General features: G+C 37.1%; 1 protein-coding gene across 2 annotated transcripts in view; it reads right to left on the bottom strand.

The window, feature by feature from the left end:
* The window catches only part of LOC149453587 (ecto-ADP-ribosyltransferase 5-like), an 82,968-nt gene that overhangs the window by 64,537 nt on the left and 507 nt on the right, over nt 1–17,924 (bottom strand). For both annotated transcript variants that reach the window (XM_089688151.1, XM_089688152.1), the window contains exon 2: nt 6,638–6,717. In XM_089688151.1, coding sequence (XP_089544277.1) covers nt 6,638–6,717 — 80 coding nt within the window. The remainder of the gene's footprint in view (nt 1–6,637; nt 6,718–17,924) is intronic.

Raw genomic sequence — 17,924 nt, 5'->3', positions numbered from 1 at the left:
TATCTAACAGTTATCACCTCCAGCCACCATCATCTCCTTCCCTATGGTATGCAGTATACCCAACAGTTATCACCTCCACCCACCATCATCTCCCTTCTCTATGGTATCTAGTATACCTAACAGTTATCTCCTCCAGCCACCATCATCTCCTTCCCTATAGTATCTAGTATACCCAACAGTTATCTCCACCAGCCACCATCATCTCCTTCCCTATGGTATCTAGCATACCCAACAGTTATCTCCTCCAGCCGCCATCATCTCCCTTCCCTATGGTATCTAGTATACCCAACAGTTATCTCCACCAGCCACCATCATCTCCCTTCCCTATGGTATGCAGTATACCCAACAGTTATCACCTCCACACACCATCATCTCCCTTCTCTATGTTATCTAGTATACCTAACAGTTATCTCCACCAGCCACCATCATCTCCCTTCCTAATGGTATCTAGAATACCCAGCAGTTATCACCTCCAACCTCGATCATCTCCTTCCCTATGGTATCTAGTGTACCCAACAGTTATCACCTCCAGCCACCATCATCTCCTTCCCTATGATGTCTAGTATACCCAACAGTTATCTCCTCCAGCCACCATCATCTCCTTCCCTATGGTATCTAGTATACCCAACAGTTATCTCCTCCAGCCACCATCATCTCCCTTCCCTATGGTATCTAGTATACCCAACAGTTATCACTTCCAGCCACCATCATCTCCTTCCCTATGGTGTCTAGTATATCTAACAGTTATCACCTCCAGCCACCATCATCTCCTTCCCTATGGTATGCAGTATACCCAACAGTTATCACCTCCACCCACCATCATCTCCCTTCTCTATGGTATCTAGTATACCTAACAGTTATCTCCTCCAGCCACCATCATCTCCTTCCCTATAGTATCTAGTATACCCAACAGTTATCTCCACCAGCCACCATCATCTCCTTCCCTATGGTATCTAGCATACCCAACAGTTATCTCCTCCAGCCGCCATCATCTCCCTTCCCTATGGTATCTAGTATACCCAACAGTTATCTCCACCAGCCACCATCATCTCCTTCCCTATGGTATGCAGTATACCCAACAGTTATCACCTCCACACACCATCATCTCCCTTCTCTATGTTATCTAGTATACCTAACAGTTATCTCCACCAGCCACCATCATCTCCCTTCCCTATGGTGTCTAGTATACCCAACAGTTATCACCTCCATCCACCATCATCTCCTTCCCTATGGTATATAGTATACCCAACAGTTATCTCCACCAGCCACCATCATCTCCTTCCCTATGGTATCTAGTATACCCACCAGTTATCACCTCCATCCACCATCATCTCCTTCCCTATGGTGTCTAGTATACCCAACAGTTGTCATCTCCAGCCACCATCATCTCCTTCCTAATGGTATCTAGTATACCCAGCAGTTATCACCTCCAACCACCATCATCTCTTTCCCTATGGTATCTAGTGTACCCAACATTTATCACCTCCAGCCACCATCATCTCCTTCCCTATGATATCTAGTATACCCAACAGTTATCTCCTCCAGCTACCATCATTTCATTCCCTATGGTATCTAGTGTACCCAACAGTTATCACCTCCAGCCACCATCATCTCCCTTCCCTATGGTATCTAGTATACCCAACAGTTATCACTTCCAGCCACCATCATCTCCTTCCCTATGGTGTCTAGTATATCTAACAGTTATCACCTCCAGCCACCATCATCTCCTTCCCTATGGTATCTAGTATACCCAACAGTTATCTCCACCAGCCACCATCATCTCCTTCCTTATGGTATCTAGTATACCCAACAGTTATCTCCTCCAGCCGCCATCATCTCCCTTCCCTATGGTATCTAGTATACCCAACAGTTATCTCCACCAGCCACCATCATCTCCCTTCCCTATGATGTCTAGTATACCCAACTGTTATCATCTCCTTCCCTATGGTATCTAGTATACCCAACAGTTATCTCCACCAGCCACCATCATCTCCCTTCCCTATGGTATCTAGTATACCCAACAGTTATCACCTCCATCCACCATCATCTCCTTCCCTATGGTATCTAGTATACCCAACAGTTATCACCTCCATCCAACATCATCTCCTTCCCTATGGTGTCTAGTATACCCAACAGTTATAATATCCAGCCATCATCATCTCCTTCCCTATGGTATCTAGTATACCTAACAGTTATCTCCTCCAGCTACCATCATCTCCCTTCCCTATGGTATCTAGTATACCCAACAGTTATCTCCTCCAGCCATCATCATCTCCTTCCCTATGGTATCTAGTATACCCAGCAGTTATCTCCACCAGCCACCATCATCTCCCTTCCCTATGGTGTCTAGTATACCCAACAGTTATCACCTCCATCCACCATCATCTCCTTCCCTATGGTATCTAGTATACCCAACAGTTATCTCCACCAGCCACCATCATCTCCTTCCCTATGGTATCTAGTATACCCAACAGTTATCACCTCCATCCACCATCATCTCCTTCCCTATGGTGTCTAGTATACCCAACAGTTATCATCTCCAGCCACCATCATCTCCTTCCCTATGGTATCTAGTATACCCAACAGTTATCTCCTCCAGCCACCATCATCTCCTTCCCTATGGTATCTAGTATACCTAACAGTTATCTCCTCCAGCTACCATCATCTCCCTTCCCTATGGTATCTAGTATACCCAACAGTTATCTCCACCAGCCACCATCATCTCCTTCCCTATGGTATCTAGTATACCCAACAGTTATCACCTCCATCCACCATCATCTCCTTCCCTATGGTGTATAGTATACCCAACAGTTATCTCCTCCAGCCACCATCATCTCCTTCCCTATGGTATCTAGTATACCCAACAGTTATCTCCACCAGCCACCATCATCTCCTTTCCCTATGGTGTCTAGTATACCCAACAGTTATCACCTCCAGCCACCATCATCTCCTTCCCTATGGTATCTAGTATACCCAACTGTTATCTCCTCCAGCCGCCATCACCTCCTTCCCTATGGTATCTAGTGTACCCAACAGTTATCTCCTCCAGCCACCATCATCTCCTTCCCTATGGTGTGTAGTATACGCAACAGTTATCACCTCCAGCCACCATCATCTCCTTCCCTATGGTGTCTAGTATACCCAACAGTTATCACCTCCAGCCACCATCATCTCCTTCCCTATGGTGTCTAGTATACCCAACAGTTATCACCTCCAGCCACCATCATCTCTTTCCCTATGGTGTCTAGTATAGACAACAGTTATCACCTCCAGCCACCATCATCTCCTTCCCTATGATATCTAGTATACCCAACAGTTATCTCCTCCAGCCACCATCATCTCCTTCCCTATGGTATGCAGTATACCCAACAGTTATCACCTCCACCCACCATCATCTCCCTTCTCTATGGTATCTAGTATACCTAACAGTTATCTCCTCCAGCCACCATCATCTCCTTCCCTATGGTATCTAGTATACCCAACAGTTATCTCCACCAGCCACCATCATCTCCTTCCCTATGGTATCTAGCATACCCAACAGTTATCTCCTCCAGCCGCCATCATCTCCCTTCCCTATGGTATCTAGTATACCCAACAGTTATCTCCACCAGCCACCATCATCTTCTTCCCTATGGTATCTAGTATACCCAACAGTTATCACCTCCATCCACCATCATCTCCTTCCCTATGGTGTCTAGTTTACCCAACAGTTATCATCTCCAGCCACCATCATCTCCTTCCTAATGGTATCTAGTATACCCAGCAGTTATCACCTCCAACCACCATCATCTCCTTCCCTATGGTGTCTAGTATATCTAACAGTTATCACCTCCAGCCACCATCATCTCCTTCCCTATGGTATGCAGTATACCCAACAGTTATCACCTCCACGCACCATCATCTCCCTTCTCTATGTTATCTAGTATACCTAACAGTTATCTCCACCAGCCACCATCATCTCCCTTCCCTATGGTGTCTAGTATATCCAACAGTTATCACCTCCATCCACCATCATCTCCTTCCCTATGGTATCTAGTATACCCAACAGTTATCACCTCCATCCACCATCATCTCCTTCCCTATGGTGTGTAGTATACCCAACAGTTGTCATCTCCAGCCACCATCATCTCCTTCCTAATGGTATCTAGTATACCCAGCAGTTATCACCTCCAACCACCATCATCTCTTTCCCTATGGTATCTAGTGTACCCAACATTTATCACCTCCAGCCACCATCATCTCCTTCCCTATGATGTCTAGTATACCCAACAGTTATCTCCTCCAGCCACCATCATCTCCTTCCCAATGATATCTAGTATACCCAACAGTTATCTCCTCCAGCTACCATCATTTCATTCCCTATGGTATCTAGTGTACCCAACAGTTATCACCTCCAGCCACCATCATCTCCCTTCCCTATGGTATCTAGTATACCCAACAGTTATCACTTCCAGCCACCATCATCTCCTTCCCTATGGTGTCTAGTATATCTAACAGTTATCACCTCCAGCCACCATCATCTCCTTCCCTATGGTATCTAGTATACCCAACAGTTATCTCCACCAGCCACCATCATCTCCTTCCCTATGGTATCTAGTATACCCAACAGTTATCTCCTCCAGCCGCCATCATCTCCCTTCCCTATGGTATCTAGTATACCCAACAGTTATCTCCACCAGCCACCATCATCTCCCTTCCCTATGGTGTCTAGTATACCCAACAGTTATCACCTCCATCCACCATCATCTCCTTCCCTATGGTGTCTAGTATACCCAACAGTTATCTCCTCCAGCCACCATCATCTCCTTCCCTATGGTATCTAGTATACCCAACAGTTATCTCCACCAGCCACCATCATCTCCTTTCCCTATGGTGTCTAGTATACCCAACAGTTATCACCTCCAGCCACCATCATCTCCTTCCCTATGGTATCTAGTATACCCAACAGTTATCTCCTCCAGCCGCCATCACCTCTTCCCTATGGTATCTAGTGTACCCAACAGTTATCTCCTCCAGCCACCATCATCTCCTTCCCTATGGTGTCTAGTATACCCAACAGTTATCACCTCCAGCCACCATCATCTCCTTCCCTATGGTGTCTAGTATACCCAACAGTTATCTCCTCCAGCCACCATCATCTCCTTCCCTATGGTATCTAGTATACCCAACAGTTATCTCCACCAGCCACCATCATCTCCTTTCCCTATGGTGTCTAGTATACCCAACAGTTATCACCTCCAGCCACCATCATCTCCTTCCCTATGGTATCTAGTATACCCAACAGTTATCTCCTCCAGCCGCCATCACCTCTTCCCTATGGTATCTAGTGTACCCAACAGTTATCTCCTCCAGCCACCATCATCTCCTTCCCTATGGTGTCTAGTATACCCAACAGTTATCACCTCCAGCCACCATCATCTCCTTCCCTATGGTGTCTAGTATACCCAACAGTTATCACTTCCAGCCACCATCATCTCCTTCCCTATGGTGTCTAGTATACCCAACAGTTATCACCTCCAGCCACCATCATCTCCTTCCCTATGGTGTCTAGTATACCCAACAGTTATCACCTCCAGCCACCATCATCTCTTTCCCTATGGTGTCTAGTATAGACAACAGTTATCACCTCCAGCCACCATCATCTCCTTCCCTATGATATCTAGTATACCCAACAGTTATCTCCTCCAGCCACCATCATCTCCTTCCCTATGGTATCTAGTATACCCAACAGTTATCTCCTCCAGCCACCATCATCTCCTTCCCTATGGTATCTAGTGTACCCAACAGTTATCTCCTCCAGCCACCATCATCTCCTTCCCTATGGTGTCTAGTATAGACAACAGTTATCACCTCCAGCCACCATCATCTCCTTCCCTATGGTATCTAGTATACCTAACAGTTATCTCCTCCAGCCACCATCATCTCCTTCCCTATGGTGTGTAGTATACCCAACAGTTATCTACTCCAGCCACCATCATCTCCTTCCCTATGGTATCTACTATACCCAACAGTTATCTCCTCCAGCCACCATCACCTCCCTTCCCTATGGTATCTAGTATACCCAACAGTTATCACCTCCAGCCACCATCACCTCCCTTCCCTATGGTATCTAGTATACCCAACAGTTATCACCTCCAGCCACCATCATCTCCATCCCTATGGTGTGTAGTATACCCAACAGTTATCTCCTCCAGCCGCCATCATCTCCATTCCCTATGGTATCTAGTGTACCCAACAGTTATCTCCTCCATCCACCATCATCTCCTTCCCTATGGTATCTAGTATACCCAACAGTTATCTCCTCCAGCCACCATCATCTCCTTCCCTATGGTATCTAGTATACCCAACAGTTATCACCTCCAGCCGCCATCATCTCCTTCCCTATGGTGTGTAGTATACCCAACAGTTATCACCTCCAGCCACCATCATCTCCTTCTCTATGGTGAACATATTCACATTCACATCCTAAAATATCGATCTGACTTCTATGGGCACGTTTTGTTATTGCGATAGATTTTTCCAGAGACAGGCCTGAGATGTACCGTCTTTGTCATGTGATGGCGAATACCTATTACCACTCAAAGCCCAATTAGGTGAGATGAAACTTTCTATTTTACGGTTTCGGTATTTCACGTACTGCGTGCGTCTTCAGAATCCCAAATATCAAAGAGAGGAAGCAGCTTGTACACACAAGGAATCCCATTCTTCTACAATGTCCTGTGGAAACAAAGGAAAGTTTGAGTTTTGTTGAATATTTATTGCTGACAGAAGGTAACACATTGAGTTCAATAAAATAAACATTCCCCCATTAAATTGGTTAAAATTCTTACCCCAGCACTTGCAGTTTACAATGCTGCTGAGTCCTGCTTTCTCAGCGCTGCTTCCCTGAACTTCTAGCTTTCACAGAAAGGCGGACAGTGCAATCTTGTGGCAGCTTGTCAGTTTGGGGAAGGAAGGAGGAGGAGGAGGAGGAGGTGGAGGAGGAGGAGGAGGAGGAGGAGGAGGAGGAGATTGCCTGTTAATACCAGAAGCAAAAGCAAACCACATACTGCATATGTGTGGTGGCAAAGAGGGTTGGCTTGGACAGCAGAGGTCTCTGTGCTGGGAGCAGGGGCGGACTGACCATTTGGAAACTAGGGCACTGCCCGAGGGCCCGGGGTCAGTAGGGGGCCTCATGAGATGACCCTGGTACCTTTTTCATAGGCTTTTTGAGTTTGGGCAAGGACACAGGGGCCCCATGATCCCCTATTGCCCGGGGGCCCCATGAGTTGTCAGTCCGCCCCTGGCTGGGCGCATGCTTACTGTGCACTCTCAGAACAGGGATCGAGCTGTCAAAGGCAGTTCCCAGTCCTGTGTAATGATTAGGAGCTGACAGGACTGGCTACTGATCATGTGACCACTGTGACAGCCAATCCCAGTGGGCATGTAATCAGACAGACTTTCCCAGCCCCGGGGCGTTCAGTTAAAGGGATGCCAGGGCTGGACGGGAAGGAGTTAAAGAAAAAAACACGCGTTTGCTGTTGTAATTTTGACCCTTCGAGATGCCTGTATCACTCGGTGTCACGCCCAGACAGGAATGTAACAGTAAGGTCGTCTTTCATGGGGCTAAGTTCTTTCATTTCTAATTGGAACAGAGAATCTGCTTTAATGATTCCAAAATATCATTTTAAGGCCCCTTTCCCATGGGATGGACCCATCAGAGGTTCGGCCTGCTCACCGGGGAGATCTGCCTACTGATCCCCACTGATCCCCACTGGTCACCACTGAGCAAGTGGATGACAGGTCCGCAACCACCCTCCACAGACACAACCCGCTGTCCTGTATGGGCTGGATGGAAACGGACCACTTGTCTGTTTCCATCCAACTCCAGGCCAGGGGTCTCCAAACTTTCTAAACAAAGGGCCAGTTTACTGTCCATCAGACTTTCGGGGGGCCGGACTGTGGCCAGTAGAAGTAGAAATTATCCTGGTATCAGTGGCGTAAACGATGGTTCTTTGGGGGAGGAAAAGCACCCTGTCGTTGGTGTCAGTGGGAGGAATAGCATCCTATGCTTGGTAATAGTGGAAGCAATAGTGCTCCATCTTTGGTGTCAGTGGGAACAATAGTGCCTCATCATTGGTGTCAGTGGGAGGAAAAGTGCCCCATCATTGGTGTCAGTGTGGGAGGAATAGTGCCCCATCATTGGTGTCAGTGGGAGGATTAGAGCTCCATCATTGGTATCCGTGAGAGGAATTGTGTCCCATCATTGGGGTCAGTGGGAGGAATAGTGCCCCATCACTGGTGTCAGTGAGAGGAATAGTGCCCCATCATTGGTGTCAGTGGGAGGAAAAGTGCCCCATCATTGGTATCAGTGGGAGGAATAGTGCCCCATCATTGGTATCAGTGGGAGGAATAGTGTCCCATCATTGGTATCAGTGGGAGGAATAGTGCCCCATCATTGGTATTAGTGGGAGGAATAGTGCCCCATCATTGGTGTCAGTGGGAGGAATAGTGCCCCATTATTGGTATCAGTGGGAGGAATAGTGTCCCATCATTGGTGTCAGTGGGAGGAATAGTGCCCCATCATTAGTGTCAGTGGGAGGAATAGTGCCCCATTATTGGTATCATTGGGAGGAATAGTGCCCCGTCATTGGTGTCAGTGGGAGAAATAGTGCCCCATCTTTGGTGTCATTGGGAGGAATAGTGTCCCATCATTGGTGTCAGTGGGAGGAATAGTGCCCCATCATTGGTATCATTGGAAAGAATAGTGCCCCATCATTGGTGTCAGTGGGAGAAATAGTGCCCATCTTTGGTGTCAGTGGGAGGAATAGTGTCCCATCATTGGTGTCATTGGGAGGAATAGTGCCCCATCATTGGTGTCAGTGGGAGGAATAGTGCCCCATCATTGGTGTCAGTGAAGGAGGAATAGTGCCCCATCATTGGTGTCAGTGTGGGAGGAATAGTGCCCCATCATTGGTATCAGTGGGGGTAATAGTACCCCATCATTGGTGTCAGTGGGAGGAATAGTGCCCCATCATTGGTGTCAGTGTGAGGAATAGTGCCCCATCATTGGTATCAGTGGGAGGAATAGTGTCCCATCATTGGTATCAGTGGGGGGAATAGTGCCCCATCATTGGTGTCAGTGTGAGGAATAGTACCCCATCATTGGTGTCAGTGGGAGGAATAGTGCCCCATCATTGGTGTCAGTGTGAGGAATAGTGCCCCATCATTGGTATCAGTGGGAGGAATAGTGTCCCATCATTGGTATCAGTGGGGGGAATAGCGCCCCATCATTGGTATCAGTGGGGGGAATTGTGCCCCATCATTGGTATCAGTGGGAGGAATAGTGCCCCATCATTGGTGTCAGTGGGAGGAATAGTGCCCCATCATTGGTATCAGTGGGAGGAATAGTGCCCCATCATTGGTATAAGTGGGAGGAATAGTGCCCCATCATTGGTGTCAGTGGGAGAAATAGTGCCCATCATTGGTGTCATTGGGAGGAATAGTGCCCCATCATTGGTGTCAATGGGAGGAATAGTGCCCCATCATTGGTGTCAGTGTGGGAGGACTAGTGCCCCATCATTGGTGTCAGTGTGGGAGGAATAGTGCCCCATCATTGGTATCAGTGGGAGGAATAGTGCCCCATCATTGGTATCAGTGGGAGGAATAGTGCCCCATCATTGGTGTCAGTGGGAGGAATAGTGCCCCATCATTGGTGTCAGTGTGGGAGTAATAGTGCCCCATCATTGGTGTCAGTGTGGGAGGAATAGTGCCCCATCATTGATATCAGTGGGAGGAATAGTACCCCATCATTGGTATCAGTGGGAGGAATAGTGCCCCATCATTGGTGTCAGTGGGGGGAATAGTGCCCCATCATTGGTGTCAGTGGGAGGAATAGTGCCCCATCATTGGTATCAGTGGGAGGAATAGTGCCCCATCATTGGTATCAGTGGGAGGAATAGTGCCCCATCATTGGTGTCAGTGGGAGGAATAGTGCCCCATCATTGGTGTAATTGAAAGGAATGCTTGGTAATAGTGGGAGGAATAGTTTCCCATTGTTGGTGTCAGTTTGAGGAATACAATATATATATATGTGATTTTCATTTCCGGGTAGGGGGTGCACACAAGCCTCTTGCGCACCCTACCCGTGCCGCCATTCGCCAATCCCAGCCGGTGATTACCCGCCAGCGCCCGGTCTTTATCGACAATCACCGATGGTTAGTTTACAAGCAATCTTCCTCCCTGTCAGCTCAGGCACACTGCTCAGGATAAAATATATGTTACAATGACATTTTTACATGTTAAAAAAAATTTGAGGAATATATTTCAAAAAATATATTTTTGTAAATACAGTATATATATTGTTTAAATATATTCTTCAGATTTTTTTTTTACATATAAAAGTCATTTGAACAATATTTTACATATATTTGTAAATGTATTCCACAAATGTAGATTAAATGTATTTTTAAAGACATACAGTGTATTTGAAAATGTATTTTTAAAAATAATTTGTTATAGAGAGAGAAAGAGAGAGAGAGTTTTTGAGTTTTTATTAAAAAAAAATGAAAATATTTTAAAAATAAATTTCAAATACACTGTATGTCTTTAAAAATACATTTAATCTACATTTTTGGAATGCATTTACAAATATATGTAAAAAGATATGTTAAAATTACTTTTTCATATGTTAAAACAAATCTTAAGAATATATTTAAAAAAATTATATATATATATACACATACTGCATGTTGAAATGCATTTTTCATATATTACAAAATATATAAAAAATATTTTTCAAAATATAAATTTTTTAAATATATTCTTCAGATTTTTTTAACATATAAAAAAGTCATTTTTACATATATTTGTAAATGCATTCCAAAAATGTAGATTAAATGTATTTTTAAAGACATACAGTGTATTTGAAATGTATTTTTAAAAGTATTTTCATATATTTTGTAATAAAAACTATATATATATATAACAAAATATTTTTAAAAATACATTTTCAAATACACTGTATGTCTTTAAAAATAAATTTAATCTACATTTTTGGAATGCATTTACAAATATATGTAAAAATGACTTTTTTATATGTTAAAAAAATCTGAAGAATATATTTAAAAAATTTATATTTTGAAAAATATTTTTTATATATTTTGTAATATATGAAAAATGCATTTCAACATGCAGTGTGTGTATATATATATATAAAACAATTTTTTTTTAAAATTACATTTTCAAATACACTGTATGTCTTTAAAAATAAATTTAATCTACATTTTTGGAATGCATTTACAAATATATGTAAAAATGACTTTTTTATATGTTAAAAAAATCTGAAGAATATATTTAAAAAATTTATATTTTGAAAAATATTTTTTATATATTTTGTAATATATGAAAAATGCATTTCAACATGCAGTGTGTGTATATATATATATAAAACAAATTTTTTTTAAAATTACATTTTCAAATACACTGTATGTCTTTAAAAATAAATTTAATCTACATTTTTGTAATGCATTTACAAATATATGTAAAAATGACTTTTTTATATGTTAAAAAAATCTGAAGAATATATTTAAAAAATTTATATTTTGAAAAATATTTTTTATATATTTTGTAATATATGAAAAATGCATTTCAACATGCAGTATGTGTATATATATATATAATTTTTTTAAATATATTCTTAAGATTTGTTTTAACATATGAAAAAGTAATTTTAACATATCTTTTTACATATATTTGTAAATGCATTCCAAAAATGTAGATTAAATGTATTTTTAAAGACATACAGTGTATTTGAAATTTATTTTTAAAATATTTTCATTTTTTTTTAATAAAAACTCAAAAACTCTCTCTCTCTTTCTCTCTCTATAACAAATTATTTTTAAAAATACATTTTCAAATACACTGTATGTCTTTAAAAATACATTTAATCTACATTTCTGGAATACATTTACAAATATATGTAAAAATGACTTTTTTATATGTTAAAAAAATCTGAAGAATATATTTAAAAAATTTATATTTTGAAAAATATTTTTCATATATTTTGTAATATATGAAAAACGCATTTCAACATGCAGTGTATATATATATATATATATATATATATATATATATATAAATATTATTTCTTATTCTTTTTTTTTAATATATTCTTAAGATTTTTTTTTTTAACATATGAAAAAGTAATTTTAACATATCTTTTTACATATATCTGTAAATGCATTCCAAAAATGTAGATTTTTATTTTTAAAGGCGTACAGTATATTTAAAATGTGTTTTTAAAATATTTTTCATATATTTTGTAAAAAAACACATTTCAACATGCAGTATATATATATATTGAAATATAAGTTTAAATATATTCAATATGGCCAAACTTTTTGTATTTCAAATATACTTTTCTTCCATGTGGGCAAGCTACAGAATTAAAAAAAAAAAAAAAACAAGCAGCAGATAGTGAAAAAAATAGAAATGGGAGGTAGGAAGAGGCGGGGTCCTGGGGGTGCGTGTAGGTAAAGTGGGAGGGGTTCAATGGGAGTGGTAACCTATCAGATTAGGGTTCAAGGAGTGTAGAATCAAAGCCTTGGGGGGGGGGGGGAGGAGAAAGTCGTCCCTAATGGAGGTTCTAATGGAGGTTCTAATCCTTCCTTAATTTTTTTTTTAAATATTTTGTCTTCAGAATGACTTTAAAGAAGCAATCCCCAAACTGCGGCCCTTTGCCTGCCTGTATCTGGAGTCCTCCTTTAAATGGTAGCAGGAAAGTGTTCCCAACCACAGCAAAGCATCGACTCCCGTCGTCATTTCCCTTCATAACTCGTCCAACTCGTTTGGGAAGGCGGAACAGTTTCGATTTCGAAATAGAAAGAATTATGGTGTTTTTTTTTTTTTTTTTTAATTAAATTGTATTTTGTTTGTCACCCAGAGTCACGTCTTATCTCTGTCCAACCCCTTTTAATGATCTCCGGAAAGTTTTCCTGCACCGCCTTCCCAACTCCACCGATCAACACGACTGAAGAACAGGAAGGAAATCTCGGCTCATCATATAAAATTACACTTCAGAGGAATTATAAGTCAGCGTTGCCAAATATTGTTGTCAGCAAAAAAAAAAAAAAAAAAGGCTGCTAAAGGGGTACTCTAGTTTTTTTTTTATTTTAAGATGAAGTTGAACTTTTTATATGTATATAAAATAAAACATTTTTTTTTAATATACATTTAAAAAGTTCAGCTTCATCCTAAAAAAAAAAAAAAGCTTTTTTTTTTTTTCAAGAGGAAGTTGTATATTTGAAAAATGATACTGCCTGATACTATTTTTGCTTCTAAAGGGGAACTCTAGTCTTTTTTTTTTTTTTTTTTTTAAGGTGAAGTTTTTATAATTTAAATTTACATTTTTTTTATTTTTTTAGATACATATAAAAAGTTCAACTTCATCTTAAAAAAAATAGCTTTTTTTTTTCAAGATGAAGTTGTATATTTGAAAAACGATACTGCCTGATACTATTTTTTCTACTAAAGGGGAACTCTAGTATTTTTTTTTTTTTTTTAAGGTGAAGTTTTTATAATTTAAATTTTTTTATTTTTTTATTTTTTTAGATACATATAAAAAGTTCAACATCATCTTAAAAAGAAAAAGCTTTTTTTTTTTTCAAGATGAAGGTGTATATTTGAAAAACAATACTGCCTGACACTATTTTTGCTACTAAAGAGGAACCCTAGTCTTTTTTTTTTTTAAGGTGAAGTTTATTTAATTTAAATTTACATTTTTTAATTTTTTAATTTTTTTAGATACATATAAAAAGTTCAATTTCATCTTAAGAAAAAAAAAGCTTTTTTTTGTTCAAGATGAAGTTGTATATTTGAAAAATGATACTGCCTTATACTATTTTCGCTACTAAAGGGGAACTCTAGTCTTTTTTTTTTTTTTTTAAGATGAAGTTGAATTTTTTATATGTACCTAAAATTTTTTTATTTTTTTAGATTCATATAAAAAGTTAATCTGCATTTAAAAAAAATAAATAAATAAAAAGCTCTGTCTATGATCTAAAGCCTAAATCAGGTGACCTCTGGCTACCAGGAGCATTGTGGGTGTTTCATGACATTAAAGTCTGAGGAAAGCCCATTGCTTTCAAGAAAACAAGACTCCATCTGCAACAAGATTTTTTAAAGATTTTTTAGCTTTTTTTTTTTTTTTTTTTTGTATATTTGAAAAAAGATACTGCCTGACACTATTTTTGTTACTAAAGGGGAGCTCTAGTTTTTTTTTTTTTAAAGGTGAAGTTTTTTTTAATTTAAATTTTTTTATTTTTTTAGATACATATAAAAAGTTCAACTTCATCGTAAAAAAAAAGCTTTTTTTTTTTTTCAAGATGAAGTTGTATATTTGAAAAACAATACTGCCTGAAACTATTTTTGCTAGTAAAGGGGAACTATAGTCTTTTTTTTTTTTTTTTTTTTAAGATGAAGTTGAACTTTTTATATGTACCTAAAAAATTGTATTTTTTTTAGATACATATAAAAAGTTCATCTGCATTTAAAAAAAAAAAAAAAAAAGCTCTGTCTATGATCTAAAGCCTAAATCAGGTGATCTCTGGCTACCAGGAGCATTGTGGGTGTTTCATGTCATTAAAGTCTGAGGAAAGCCCATTGCTTTCAAGAAAACAAGACTCCATCTGCAACAAGATTTTTTAAAGATTTTTTATCTTTTTTTTTTTTTTTTTTTGTATATTTGAAAAAAGATACTGCCTGACACTATTTTTGCTACTAAAAGGGAACTCTAGTCTTTTTTTTTAAGATGACGTTGTTTTTTATGTATTTTTTTTTCGTATTTAAAAAAAAAAAATTTTTAATTTTTTTAGATACATATAAAAAGTTCAACTTCATCTTAAAAAAAAAGAAGCTTTTTTTTTCAAGATGAAGTTGTATATTTAAAAAACGATACTGCCTGACACTATTTGTGCTACTAAAGGGGAACTCTAGTTGTTTTTTTTTTTTTTTTAAAGGAAGTTTTTTTAATTTAAATTAGCATTTTTTTATTTTTTAGATACATATAAAAAGTTCAACTTCATCCTAAAAAAAAAAAAAGCTTTTTTTTTTCAAGATGAAGTTGTATATTTGAAAAACGATACTGCCTGACACTATTTTTGCTACTAAAGGGGAACTCTAGTTTTTTTTTTTATAATTTTTATATATATCTAAAATTTTTTTTATTTTTTTAGATACATATAAAAAGTTCAACTTCATCTAAAAAAAAAAAAAGACTAGAGTTCCCCTTTAGTAACAAAAATAGTGTCAGGCAGTATCGTATTTCAGATATTCAATGCCAGGATTATGGATGACCTTTGGGGTTAGGGACATTTTTAGCAGAGTTCATGTTTAGCACTCGAGTAGTATTTTAGGGGTTGGTTAACATAAAGGATTATTAATATTTTTTTTTTTGTTGAAAATTTAAAATTTCTTGGGTGATGCCCCTAAACAAAGAAATGCAATCAGCAAATAAAAATAATCTTCCTCCCCCACCCTCAACCCCACCCCCGTGGGCTCCCGATTAGGTCTGACATCAGTGGAACAATTTTAACCTAGCCTTCGTGAATATTTTTTTTTCCTAGAAAGACTGAAGTACAGGCGAACCTACAGAAATTATTATAAACATTTACACAATATTTAATTTAATTACAGTAGAAAGAAAAATGTATTTTAATGACAGTAATAAAAAAAAACACCTAAAATAAAACTGCCTACTATTAAAAAAAAAACCATTGAATTATTAAAAAAATGAAATAAAATAAATTATTTTTTAAATTACTAAAAATAAAAACATATGCAGGCAGTATTATTTTTCAACCACCTCCCTTTAAAAAAAAGGAAACAAAATAAATACATTTATCAATTACTCATGTATAATTTGTGCTTGTTCTAAAAAAAATTTTCTACAATAATAAAAATCAATGGTAAACAAAAAAAAAACAAACATATGAAGCATGCATTATTTTTTCAACCACCCCCCTTTAAAAATAAGGAAACAAAATAAATACATTTATCAATTACTCATGTATAATTTGTGCTTGTTCTAATATTTTTTTCTACCACAATAAAAATCAATGGTAAACAAAAAAAAAAAAAGAAACCTATGAAGCACGGATTATTTTTCAACCACCCCCCTTAAAAAAAAGGAAACAAAATAAATACATTTGTCAATTACTCATGTATAATTTGTGCTTGCTCTAATTTGTTTTTCTACCACAATAAAAATCAAAGGTAAACAAAAAAAAAAAAGAAACATATGAAGTGTGTATTATTTTAACCACCCCCCTTAAAAAGGAAATAAAAAATGTATTTTAAAATAAATTTAAAAAAAACCATATGAAGGGAGTGATATTTTCCAGCCACCCCCTTTAAAAATAAATAAATAAATAAATACATCTGTCAATTACTCATTTATGTTTTGTGGTTGTTCTAAAAAATGTTTCTACAACAAAAAAAAATTATATAAAAAAATAAATAAAATATATTAAAAAAAAGAAACATGAAGCACGTAATATTTTAACCAATCCCCTTAATAAAGGAAATAAAATAAACATTTTTTTAAAATACATTAAAAACAGAAACATAGGGAGCAGGTATTACTTCTTAACCACCCCCTTAAAAAGCAAATGAAAAAAAAAATGATATTAAAATACATTAAAAATGAAACATATGAAGTGGTTATTATTTTTAACAGCCCCTGCCCCACCACCACCACCAAAAAGATAAAATAAAAACATTTTTAAAATAATTTAAAAAAAGCTGATGTTATTTTTTTAATCATCCACCTCCTCAAAGTTAAATAAAATAAATTGTTTTAAATTAATAAGGAAACACTAAACAGGCAACATTTTTATCCACCCCCTTAAAAAGGAATAAAATAAATATTTTTTTAAAAATACAATAAAAAGATACATATAAAGTGAGTATTATTTTTAACACCCCCCCCTTAAAATGACGTAAAATAAATTATTTTTTAAAATACATACAAAGCAGGTATTTTTTAACACAAAAATCAAAATGAAATACATCAGTTTTAAAATAAATGAAAAAAAAAAAAAATAAGCAGTTATCTTTTTTAACACAAAAAGCAAAATGAAACACGTTAGTTTTAAAATAATTTTTTTAAAAAAATATATAAAGTATGTATTTTTTTAACATACAAATAAAAATGAAATGCATTTGTTTTAAAATAAAGTTTTATCTATCTATCTATCTATCTATCTATCTATCTATCTATCTATCTATCATTTTTTTACACAAAGATCAAAATGAACTATATTAGTATTAAAATAAATAAAAAAAAAATATATATGAGGCAGGTATTCTTTTAACACAAAAATCAAAATGAAATACATTGGTTTTAAAAGAAATAATAAAAAAAGTATATGAAGCAGGTATTTTTTTAACACAAAAAAACCAACAAATATATATATATATATATATAAAACAGGTTTTTTTTTAAACAAAAATCAAAATGAATTACATTAGTTTGAATATAATTTTTTTTAAAAATATAGGAGGCAAGTATTTTTTATCACAAAAATCAAAATGAAATACATTAGTTTTAAAATAAATTAAAAAGTTAAATATGAAGCAAGTGTTTTTAACACAACAATCAAAATGAAATACATTAGTTTAAAGTAAATTAAAAAAGAAAAATACATGAAGCAGGTATTTTTTTTTAACCCTCGCCCTAATCTCACCCTAATTTCAGAAAAATGACAGCTTTAAGCCCGCACAGATTAATTAAGTAAATAACTAAAAACAAATACCGCCCAAAAAAAACACCAAGAGCATTGCCAAAAAAAATGTTTGTGAAGTTTGTGAAAATCCCGAATTGCCGAGGCTTGGCATTCCTGGCGAAGGAAGGGTTAATGAGAGGAAACATTTGGCAGGAGATATTA

Source organism: Staurois parvus, unplaced genomic scaffold (genome assembly GCF_062004578.1).
Source record: "Staurois parvus isolate SC_StPar_1 unplaced genomic scaffold, SC_StPar_1.0 ptg000447l, whole genome shotgun sequence".
NCBI classification, from domain to species: Eukaryota; Metazoa; Chordata; class Amphibia; order Anura; family Ranidae; genus Staurois; species Staurois parvus.
The sequence above is the reverse complement of the archived record's forward strand: the minus strand, read 5'-3'. Positions and strand labels throughout refer to the sequence as shown.